This window comes from Ahaetulla prasina, chromosome 7, assembly GCF_028640845.1.
Source record: "Ahaetulla prasina isolate Xishuangbanna chromosome 7, ASM2864084v1, whole genome shotgun sequence".
Taxonomy (NCBI): domain Eukaryota; kingdom Metazoa; phylum Chordata; class Lepidosauria; order Squamata; family Colubridae; genus Ahaetulla; species Ahaetulla prasina.
Window position 1 is genome coordinate 64,707,429 of NC_080545.1, and position 12,738 is coordinate 64,720,166.

The following is a 12,738-nucleotide window of genomic DNA, read 5'->3' on the forward strand; positions in this document are numbered from 1 at the left end:
GGTAGTCCAATGGATCGGGGGTTGGGGACCCCTGCTTTAGATACTACTCTCTTGCTCCCATTTTTTCTTTTTAAGGAATTTAGAGAGGACTGTCTGCGGTGGCTTAATTAGAACATAACTAATTAATGCTTTCTTCAGGGTTCCTGAAAAGGGCAGTTTTTATGAACAGTACAGAAATTCTGAATTTTGTATACAAGTGTATACAAAATTCTGAATTTTGTATACAAGTGTATTTTGTATACAAGTGTATACAAGTGTATAGAAATACAAATTAAAAGGTAAAGGTAAAGGTAAAGGTTCCCCTCGCACATATGTGCTAGTCGTTCTTGACTCTAGGGGGTGGTGCTCATCTCCATTTCAAAGCCGAAGAGCCAGTGCTGCCCGAAGATGTCTCCATGGTCATGTGGCCGGCATGACTCAATGCCAAAGGCGCATGGAACGCTGTTACCTTCCCACCAAAGGTGATTCCTATTTTTCTACTTGCATTTTTTACGTGCTTTTGAACTGCTGGGTTGGCAGAAGCTGGGACAAGTAACGGGAGCTCACCCCATTACGCAGCACTAGGGATTCGAACCGCTGAACTGCCGACCTTTCGATCGACAAACTCAGCATCTTAGCCACTGAGCCATGTAAAATACAAATTACAATTGATCAATAATATTAGGAAACAATTTATGCTTGATATTATCTTTATAATATTCACTATATATTTTTTGAACAATTGGTCACCACTAATAACTTTCTTAAATGTAATATTTGAAATCCTAAGAAATATATAATACCATTTCTATTATTACTTTAGGAAAACTTAAACATGATATTAAACATCATTGGTTGATTTGTTTGTTTTGATCAAACGTTTGATAGAATCCTCGTACCAGAATGAATTCCTATTCGAATCCATACAGGAAGGCCAGGAAGATGTTGTAATTCAAAAGACCCCATGAAACTCAGTATATCCAGGGCCATCATGGAAATATCCACTGCGTGGCAGTTACCATTTCTGTTTGGTAAACCACTTACTACCATATATGCATCTCCAATGGTCTCCACCTGTTGATACATGACAAAAAGTCACAAGATATATCTTCTTAGGGAAACGTTCAATTAGCAAAATAATGATTAGAGCTGTAGGTCCACTCAGTATAATACAGCCCTCCCATAATTGGATTCTGTGATTTAGATCTCTTCAATTCTGATTTTGCTCCACATACGTGTGTGTGTGTGTGTGTGTGTGTGTGTGTGTGTGTGTTGTGTGTGTGTAACTCTTGCCTTCTTTAGTGCATTGCTGCCCCCCACTACTTTTATTTCATCTTAAGGTAACCTTTTATATTTTGTTCTCAAATCAGATCACCTTGTAAACATCATGATGATCAAGAATGTGGTCAAAGTTCTTGTAGATGTCATTCAACATGTCTACCACTTCCATAGGTGTGCTGTATTTACATATGGTTGTGAAGCCCACAATGTCACTGAAGTAGATGGTGACCTCTTCAAACAATTCTGGCTCTACAAGTCCAGTCTCCTTCAAAGATTTTACCACAGGCCTGTGAGGGGAAAAATTTCAAAGTGTGCTTTAAAAAAATTAATTGTGATATGATAGTCATAGCTTTTATCTCTTGTTGAATCGCCTTGAAAGAGATGACAGCTATAAAAATGTGATTAATAAATAAATAAATAATTTGTTGAGACATGATTAGTTAATAATTATTTCACAGCTAATTAATAATTACTTAATTAAAGTATTAAAGCATTTATAGAATAGGTAATCATATTCCTTATGCAATCAATATTTAATTAAATAAAGTCATCCTAACACTTCACTGTTGTGAAATTCCTTTAATGTAATATCACACTATTGTGTAGATAATAAGAAGAAAGCAATAGTAATAGGGTGCAATCCCAAAACAACTGGAGCACCACTTGAACACTATCAGCAGTGACAAATTCACCATCAGTCAATTGCAAAAGGCGGTTTTACTCGGAACAGCTTATATCCTGTGACAATATTTATAACAGCGTGAAACATCTAGATCTGTCTATCTGAGGTCCTTGGAAATTACTTGATAGGTAGACAAAAATGCCAAATCCAGTCTGAATATCTGGATGACTATGTGACAAACTATAATTTATAAAGTAAGTATACTGGTCTAATTATGTAGAGTCTGAAATGGCATAAATATAATAACATTTAAAAACCATCCTTCCATAGACCAGACATTCTATCTCCACAAATGAACACTGTGCATGGCAAACAGGATACAGTATTCCAAAGCAGCACTAGGTACAATACCTGTGGCCTTTCTAAAATCTGCCCCCCAAAAATCAAGACTATATGTCCTTTTTCAACAAAGTTACTTGAAAAGTATAAACTTCATTCTATCTATTTATAGAAAAATGGTCTTTCTCTGAAAATGGTATTTGCATATCTCTTGAAGAGGAATAGAATTTGAATGGAACAGAAGAAATTTTTGCATGCTATCCAGACATAACAAGATAAATCCCTCATGCTGTTCAATATTGTACAAGTTTTTGAAAAGACAAATATATTAACATAGATTTTAAGAGCTTATCCTTAAGTATTTGGACAAGAAACATATAAATCTTTTTACAATTCTTCAATCAGTAGAATTCTGCTGATACTGCAGGTACTATTCCCTGGTGGAAGACACTCACCGTGGGAGAAGCATGAAATTTAGTTTGTCAGCTCTATCTCGTTCTGCTTTGTACAGCTTAGTTCTCTCTTCTACTAAGTGCTCCAGGTTTTGAGAATACAACTGCAGACGTCGGATCAATGTGTCCATATAACTCTCATTGTTTTGGTTGTGGTAGTTGCTAGGAATATTGTAAGAACAAAAATGATATTTTTCAAGAAAAACAGCAAATAGAACTTGGTGGAAATTAATCTAATCTATAAATGTTACACAATCAAAAGGAACATCCACCAATTCTTTCCCTCTGAATAATAGTTATAAATAGATAAAAATGACATGCTAGAAATGGTTTTAAAAGTTGTAGATGAATCTTAAAAGAAAAAGAAGTAAGTATATTAGCATTTAAGGGTTTAAAATGCTACACTAAATATTTTAAGGAGAGAGAGAAAGAGAACACATGAATGAGAGAATAGTCAGGGAAGTATATATTCAGGGTTGATTCTAGTCAGTAATGATTGGGGAAGAAGAGGGCCTGCCCTAACCCCTGCTATGTGAGGCACTGCAGGATTTAAGTTTTCTCTCTTTTCTCCCTCTTTAATATTTACATGAGACCACTGGGAGAGATCACAATAAGCTGACTGGTGCCTTGATTTGTGACCAACATTATTTACTACTGAAATTTCAGTCCCAATTTATAATTTATAATTTATAATCAAATTTATAATTTGATTTATAATCAAATTATAAATCGTCATAACAATAGTGCTCCAAACTACAATTTTAAAAAAGCTAACTATGACCTTATAAACAATGATCTCTCATTTCTTGACTGGCAAAATCTATTCTCAACCTGTATCACTGCAGAAGACCACTATAAAGTATTTCTTCTTGAAATCAATAAAATCATCAAACTATACGTTCCACAAATCACCACTAAAATCAAAAAAAGAAACGAATTACCCATATCAATAAAAAAGCTTCAATCCAAAAAAAAATCCCTCTGGAGAAGAAACAAAAAGGGTTATGTAGCAAACTTCAAAAACCGCTACAGAAATATTTGCAACCAAATTAAAACTGAATGTAACATTTACCACACCAAGCAAGAAGAAGACCTTCTACGCACAAATTCCAATCGTGCTTTCTATAATTTTGTGAACAATAAACTTAAAGAAACAAGATCCATCCCACCACAAAAAGAACCTAACGGCAAAGAATGTACGGACGAAACAGTCAAAGCAAACCTCTTCAACACATTCTTCGGCTCAGTCTTTGTAAACAGCGATGGCTCACATCCGACATTCCTTAATCGTACCAAAAATGATAACAACGACTTAACTCTTATAGACTTCACAGAAGATAATGTTGAAAAAGCTCTTCGCAACCTGAAACCATCATTATCAATTGGTCCTGACGGGCTATGTGCATACTTCTTAAAAAAACTTTCAATAAATATAGCAGAACCCCTAAGCATAATCTTTAATAAAGCTTTCACGACTAGTTCCCTTCCAAAACTCTGGTCTTTTGCCACAGTCATCCCTATCTTCAAAAAAGGAGACCCCAGCCTAGTTGAAAATTACAGACCTATCTCTCTATGTTGCCTCTCATGTAAAGTAATGGAATCTATCATAAACCAATCCATTACACTCCACCTCGAAACTAATAACCTACTAATAAACAATTTGGTTTCAGAAAAAAAATTGTCTTGTAACCTACAACTTCTCCACTGCAAAAACATATGGACTACCAACCTTGATCAAGGAAAAAAAATAGATGCAATCTACATAGACTTCTGCAAAGCTTTTGACTCAGTAGTACATGACAAACTTCTCTTAAAACTAAAATCCTACGGCATTTCAGGACCTCTCCACAATTGGATAAATTCCTTCCTATCAAAAAGACAACAAATAGTCAAAATTGGCAATGCTCTATCAAATCCTGTTCCTGTCAAAAGTGGCGTTCTGCAAGGTAGTGTTCTTGGACCAACGCTCTTCATACTATATATAAATGATCTCTGTGACCTTATCTCTAGTTATTGTGTTCTCTTTGCTGACGACGTCAAACTATTCAATACTACTAACAATACTTCTACCCTTCAAAATGACCTCGACTTTGTTTCCGATTGGTCTAAAACTTGGCAACTTCAAATATCAACCAGCAAATGCTCAGTCTTACATATTGGTAAAAAGAACCCAAATATCAAGTACAAGCTTGATGAACATTACCTTACTGACGACCCCCTCCCTGTCAGTGACCTTGGAGTTTTTATATCAAATGACCTAAATGCCAAAGCCCACTGCAACTACATAGCACAAAAAGCTCTAAGAGTTGTAAACTTAATTTTACGTAGCTTCTTTTCCAAAAACTCTATACTACTAACCAGAGCATACAAAACATTTGCCATACCTATTCTTGAATACAGCTCATCTGTCTGGAACCCATACCACATCTCTGACATTAATACTATCGAACGCGTCCAAAAATATTTTACTAGAAGAGTTCTTTGCTCCTCCGAAATCAGCAAAATACCTTATACCACCAGGCTTGAAATCCTGGGTTTAGAAAACTTAGAACTCTGCTGACTCCGACATGATCTGTGTTTAACACATAGAATCATCTATTGTAATATCCTTCCTGTAAAAGACTACTTCAGCTTCAATCGCAATATTACAAGAACAAAAAATAGATTCAAGCTTAATGTCAACTGCTTCAAACTTGATTGCAGAAAATATGACTTTTGTAACAGAGTTGTTAATGCTTGGAACTCACTACCTGCCTCTATAGTCTCTACTCAAAACCCCAAAATCTTCAACCAAAAACTGTCTACTATTGACCTCACCCCATTCATAAGAGGACTATAAGGGGCATGCATAAGAGCACAAAAGTGCCTACCGTTCCTGTCCTATTGTTCTCTTCGTTATAGTATTATATGCATACTTTACTTATACCTTTACTTATATATACTTTTTCTCTCATGATGGGTTATTTTTATGTATGTTGATGATTGTATATACTGTTGTGACAAAATAAAATAAAAAAAAATTGTGCTCGCAGGTTGTGGGCTACCTGTAGAGAGAGAGAGAGAGAGAGTAAAAGAGACAGAGACAGAGAGAAGAGAAGAGCCTGGCTAGAACAACCTATATGATCCAACAGGATTTTTGCATTACTAACCTTTACAGTAAATAATCATGCTATTTTACTTGATTTCTCTTCCCTTTATTCACGTCTATATGTTCTTTTCATACATGGACATTTTTTAAAATCAGACAATACATTATCATTTACTTTTGCCCATGTCCTGTACATTTTGCCATATTACTATATAAAACCTTGCTTTAATGTATATTTGTTTCTTACCTAAATATCCTACCTAGAGTAGTTTCAATTTTTTTAAAATCTGGCCTCTTTTCTGGATCTTCTTCCCAGCAGCTTTTCACTAGAAAATATATCTGGCAATGCATAATCCAAACTAAGGTTAGTTAATCTATTTCGGGTTCTATGACAAGATATCAAAATAGCATTTTTCCTTCAGATAAGGTTTGCACATTTCCCACCCAATTTCCACTTCTTTGACACACAAGTATTGTGTCAAATATTAACCACTACCTAAGGTTCCAACTCTTTGTCTTTGCAAAACTGAATGACTAGTTAAGCAGTTAATTTATTTTAACATAGGCCTGCCTTTCCTCCTGGATCTTAAGACAATGCATTGCTTCCAATTTTTCCCTATAATCATGAGTTAGCTTCGGGGTGAGAAAAAGTGACTGGCTTAACATCACATTGTGAGTTTCCATCGTTAAGGCTAGACTGAACCTAGATCTCCCCACCCTTAGTTCAACACCTTAACCACTACAACACACTGGTCACCATATGAATTATATTATGAGGATTGAAATTAAAGATATTGTAGGAGAGTTTGCACACTTTATTAGGCCTTTTTTTTTTGGTACTGAAACATAGATTGTGCTCTTTGACTTGGGCAGCCACCTCTCTTACAAGCCCGGTCAGTATTATAAAAAATAGCAAAAACGTATCTCATCTGCTAGGCTTTTAACTGTTGATTGTTCTAATGACACTGATTTTATTGTTGCATCTTTTTTACTGTCATTCCTTAAGGGTACATATAGAGAAGGGGTGTCAAACTCAGGGGCCGGGGGCCAAATCCGGCCCACGGGGTACTTAGATCTGGCCTCTGGAGCTGCCCTGGAAACAACGAAGGACCGGCCTACAGTGGTTCTGCCAGCGAAAATGGGCTCCTGAGCTCCATTTGCAGCTGCCACGGCCTCCTGCAATCCTCTGCCAGTGAAAACCAAACTCTGTTTTCAGTGTCAGAGGGTTGCAGGAGGCCGGCAGCCGAAACGGAGCTCGGGAGCCCGTTTTCGCTGGCAGAGTGCTTGGGCCATCACAGGCACCCCCGATATGAGTGATATCAAGCTGTCCATGCCCACCCTGGTCACACACACACCGCCCCCCCAAGGTCAAACACGACTCTGATGGAACCCTCAATGAAAACGAATTTGACACCCCTGATATAGAGTGTATATATGAACAGGAAAAAAATATAAAATGGAATGAATAAATGAACAGGGTTACGGATATGAGCTGCAGAATTAGAAGAAAAAAAACACTTGTGATGTCATTTAATGGTTTTCCAGGTTTTGTAGCCCAGATTTGGTAGCATAACTATCCCATTGTTCTTACCTCCCCAAAGGAAAATATTACCAAGCCTGTTTTCCCAGTGAAGCGCCAAGGTTAAAAGTCATTTGTTAGAAGAAATATGGCAAGAAAAATATAAGGGTTTGCTTTCATGTCTGTTGAGGTTTGTAAAACATCATTTTAATTGCCCCTTTTTGCACTCTAAACTCCAGCTGCTATGTAGGAATTTGGCTCAAGCTACATTCTAACAGAGGTAATCAACTAAGAGAAGAATTACACTTGGAGAAAAGTTAATTACATTTTGCAGATCTCCATGAAGTTGTTAACAGAAACCCATTATATGGTGAAATTAAAAAAAAATGGACCCACAATATTGTTTGCCAATTTTTCTAATTTCAGCTGACATGCATATACTTCACTCAATAGACCCGTGTTTCAGTTAGAACGTACGTCTTGCTCTCGCTCCCCTTCTGTCTCCAATAAAAGATCTGGCCGGAATGGTCGTTCTTCTTTGCTGCTTTCTACTCTATAAAGTTTTTCTGTAGTGGGAGAGAAAATGTGATATATATATATATATATATATATATATATATATAGGTCTTTGGTTGTTCGGGTTTTCTCCCGTGTAAAATTGGAAGTGTCTTGGCGACGTTTCGACGAAGTCTCATTCGTCATCTTCAGGCTTCAGCTTCGTGCTTCTGGGAGCAATGTGTGATCGCTCCCAGAAGCACGAAGCTGAAGCCTGAAGATGACGAATGAGACTTCGTCGAAACGTCGCCAAGACACTTCCAATTTTACACGGGAGAAAACCCGAACAACCAAAGACCTACATACAAACACCCGTGAAAACCTCAGAAAACATATATATATAGACATTGGATATGCTTGCCCAATCGGGGGAAATGCCCATTAATCTTCTCCTCTTTGGGAATAATGGGATTTGAAATCTAATATATTTGGAGGATACAAAGGATTAAGAGCATGAGAACAGAACTGTTGTAGATAAACAGAAACCATCAAGGAAATATTTTATAAATAAAGATAGATTAAAGCCTAGCTCTGAATAAACCTGTTCATTCTTTGATAAAAACCTATAGACAGGGGGGTTTTTTGGTTTTTTTTTGTGAGGTATGCCAGAATAAAATTCCTGCTAGGGTAAACAGAGGAACAAAGAGCAATTGATGCATATTGTTACTACATATAGTATATAGAGCAATAAGAAAACAGCGCTGTGGGCAGCAGAGGAAACAGGAGCTTTTCTCTGCACAGAGCTTTTCGGATGAGACTTGGAGGAAAGCACGGCTCATGGCTGTTAAATTTCACTGTGCTGCGCCAAACGCTTTCCCATAAAGAATAACGAAGGAGAGAAACAGCCACTAACCTAGAGAACACTTGGACTGGAGCAGCTCTGTGCTCTCCACTGGCTGTTTCTTCCTCTTCGCTCATCCAGCACAGCGAAATGTAGCAGCCATGAGCTACGCTTTCCTCCAAGTCAAATCCGGAAAGATCTGGCTGGGGAGGGGTGCCTCCGTCCGCCAGCTCAGGGCAGAGGACTCAGCTGCAGGCCAGACTAGCTGAGGAACTGTGGGGAAACTCTGCACTGTTTTTGGGCGCCCAGCTTACCAGGCTGCCCCAATCCCTGTCACAACTCCAATGGTGGCAGCTTCAGGAGACGCTGGTGGTATGGAGGCACTGTTGAAGGCTGGGAGGGGGATGCAACACATGGGGGGCCGAGTCTACTCCCCTTTGCCTCCCGACACTTGTTTACCCGTCCCAGAGAGCTTGGGCTTTGGGGAGGATCCAGAGGCCTTCCTTGCCGGCGTCACTCCTGAGCGAACTTGTTAAGTTTGGGCAATGAAGAGGCAGGAGACCAGTGAGTGACAACAGCTCTTTAGTTTATTGTGATCCCAGCAAAAGACAACAGGCAAAAACCCCTCTTTAAATACTGTTTAGGCTGAGGCTTCAACCAATCAGCAACGTGCTAGTTCCCGCCCAAACTTCCCTCCTAAAGTTTAAATACATTACACTCCTTCCCTCCCAGAACGCATTGTACCCCTATTTACATAAAATTTGCAAGTTATTTTTCCACGTAGTCACGCAGGTAGACAGGGCATCTCCTAACTCTTTCTGACCTGCGCAATTCATTCTCTGGGAGTGAGTTGAGCTGGCCGGAGGGACTGTTTGTTCCTCCCAGCTCCTCCTCTAGGCCATCCGGCCCTGGATTATTTGCAGAGTCGTCCCTGCTGTTTTCAGGAGGAAACGCTTGGCGTCGCTGGACTTCATCGGAATCAGATAAGTCCTCCGCTCGCCTCGGGTTTGAGTCAGCTGTATATTCAAACATTTGGTAGTCAGGGTCTGGCTGTTTGGCTTCCGTATTACCTGGTATTCGTTTTCTTAATTGGTCTATGTGGCGTCTCCAAACCCTGCCATCCTCCATGTCTACTATGTATGATTTTGGCCCGGTTATGCTTATAATTGTCCCTTTTAACCATGTTGGGCCTCGCTATAGTTGTGTGCCCATACTGGTCACCCGCTGTCATCTCCCTAGTTTTTTCTTGGGTACTCTTGTACCCGTCTGGGGTGTAGGTTGGGTTTAGTCGGTCTAATGGGCACCTGAGTTTCCTGCCCATCAATAGTTCCGCTGGGCTGCGGCCAGTTGCCACACAGGGGGTTCTATGTTGGACTGCTAGGAAAGTATCGATTTTGGTTTGCCAATCGCCTGGACTTATCCTAGATAGCGCTTTCTTGGCGCTCCAAACAAAACGTTCTGCAAGTCCGTTCGTCGCCAAGTGGAAAGGCGCCGAGAGGACATGTCTGATGCCCTCTTCCGCTAAGTACCCCTCAAACTGGTTTGCCGTGAATTGTGGGCCGTTGTCGGAAACTAGGGTGTCGGGCAGGCCGTGTGTTACGAATAGATGCCTTAGGACTGTGATTACTGCTTCAGCCCTTGTGGTTTTCATGAGGATGATTTCTAACCATTTTGAGTAGGCATCGACTACAATTAAAAAGGTCTGCCCATGGAATGGCCCAGCAAAATCTATGTGAATCCTGGACCATGGCCCTTGGGGTTTCTCCCACTCTCTGATTGGGGCTCTAGGGGATAGTGGCCTTGACTCTTGGCAGGACTGGCATTTCCCTACCCTGTCGCTAATGTCCTTATCCATTAGGGGCCACCATACATAACTCCTCGCTAAACTCTTCATCCTTACAATCCCCGGGTGTCCCACATGCAACAGTTCCAACACATTTCCGCGTAATTTTTCCGGGATAACCACTCTATCCCCCCATAACAGGCATCCCCCTTGAACCGACAGTTCCGATCGTTTTTTGGCATAGTCTTTGAAACGCTCGCCCGGTGCAGCGGGCCATCCCCTTTGCACCCAACCGATTACAGTCCTTATTGTAATGTCCCTGTACGATGCCCTAGCCACTTCCTTAGATGTGACTGGGCCAGAGTCCAAAGAGTCAATGAGCAAGACGGGTGTCCCCGGGGTCGGGTCTTCGATAGTCTCTGGTAAAGGGCATCTACTAAGAGCGTCCGCATGCCCTAAGTCTTTTTCCGGGCGGTTGAGCAACTTGTAAGAGTATGCTGCCAGGAAGATAGTCCATCGGGTCAGCCTGGGAGAAAATGCAACAGGCGTTGGGCGGTCGCCTGCTAGGAGTCCCAGTAGGGGTCTGTGGTCCGTGACAATCTCGAAATCTCGTCCGAATAATTATTCGTGGAATTTCTTAACCCCTGAGACTATGGCCAATGCCTCCCTATCTAGCTGGCTGTAATTCCTTTCAGCTGAGGACATTGTTCGGGAATAATACACTATAGGGGCTTCTGTTCCATTTGGTAATCTATGGCTGAGCACAGCCCCCACCCCCTATGGTGATGCATCGCAAACTAGTACTAGTGGCAACGTGCCGTTGTACTGGATGAGGAGGCTATCACTGGACAAAAGGTTTTTTACCCCCTCAAATGCCCTAGCCTCCACTCTGCCCCAGGACCAAACAGTTTTCTTTGCTAGTAATTTGTGTAGCTGTTCGGCTATTGTTGCCTTATTCCTTAAGAATACCGCATAGAAATTAACAAGCCCTAAGAATGCTTGTAATTCCGCTTTATTTTTTGGAGCTGGGGCCTTCCTAATGGCTCGTACCTTGCTCTCAGTGGGGTGTATTCCTTCCCTGTCTATTCGGTATCCCAGGAACTCTACGGATTCTACCCCAATTTGGCATTTGTTAAGCTTAACTTTAAGCCCAGCAGACCTGAAAATGCCCAATACCTTTCTCAGTTTTACCCCCAGTTCATCTAGACCCTGTAGCAGTCGCTCCATTAGGTTCTGGAAAAGCCCTGGAGCCACACTAACTCCGAACTGGAGTCGCATGCATTTGAAGGCGCCGCGGTGCGTGACAATTGTCTGTGCCTCGGCTGTGCTGCTATCTACGGGCAATTGCTGGTAGGCTTGAGCCAAATCGAGTTTGGCGAAAACCTGCCCTTGCCCTAATGAGTGCAGCAAGTGTTGTACTACTGGGACAGGGTATGCGCTTTTCTGCAATGCTTTGTTAAGCGTTGCCTTGTAGTCAGCACAAATCCGGACCGATCCGTCCGGTTTGACTGGGGTCACTATGGGTGTCTCCCATTTTGAATGGTCGACGGGAACTAGTATTCCCTGGCTTACTAGTTTGTCTAACTCCCGGTCAATCTTTGGCTTTAGGGTGAAAGGGACCCTCCTAGCCTTTAACTGGATAGGGGCGACTTGAGGGTCTAGGTTGAAAGAAATAGGGGTCCCCACGTACTTGCCCAGGCAGTCCTTGAAGACGTCCTCGAACTCCTTCAGTAGTTCATCCTTGAGGTTGACGTCGTTTCTGTAGACCCCGGTCACTCCCATGCCCAAAGCTCGGAACCAGTCTAGCCCTAGCAAACTCGGTAGAGTTCCATCCACTACGGTGATTGGCAAGGTCTTCTTGAACTGTCCATACTTGACTTGGATGGACGTGACCCCTCGAACAGGGATCCGATTTCCCTGGTAGTCTTGCACTCTCAGCTTCTGGGCTTGTAACTGGCGCTTTGCGATGGCTGGCAAGTCCTTCACGATGGTGTCCCAGGACATAATTGTGATTGATGAGCCGGTGTCTACCTCCATTTGGCACGGCACCCCTTCAATGTATGTTTTGGTAAAGATCTTCTTTTCTAGTCGTGTCGATGCGTGGCCCACTCTCACAGTGGTCTGGTTTAACTTCGCGCCCTTTTTGAATGAGCCAATCCCCGGCCGCTTCGCTGCTCCGGTGCTCTGATTGGTCGGTTTGAATTTTTGACGGGAAGGTTGGGGGGCTCGACAGGCCTGAGCTATGTGTCCTTTCTTTTTGCACGACAAACCGCGTCCTTGAATCTGCAGTTTTGTCGTTGGTGTTGGCCCCCACAACTCACGCACTCGTCCCGGTCACC

At 41.4% G+C, this 12,738-nt stretch overlaps 1 protein-coding gene across 1 annotated transcript in view; it reads right to left on the reverse strand.

The window, feature by feature from the left end:
• GUCY2C (guanylate cyclase 2C) overlaps positions 1-12,738 on the reverse strand; it is a 96,369-nt gene that overhangs the window by 15,145 nt on the left and 68,486 nt on the right. The window contains exons 19-23 of the mRNA XM_058191663.1: positions 7,758-7,846; positions 6,009-6,100; positions 2,677-2,835; positions 1,355-1,547; positions 879-1,053 (exon numbers count right to left, since the gene is read on the reverse strand). Of these exons, the coding sequence (XP_058047646.1) occupies positions 879-1,053; positions 1,355-1,547; positions 2,677-2,835; positions 6,009-6,100; positions 7,758-7,846 (708 nt within the window). The remainder of the gene's footprint in view (positions 1-878; positions 1,054-1,354; positions 1,548-2,676; positions 2,836-6,008; positions 6,101-7,757; positions 7,847-12,738) is intronic.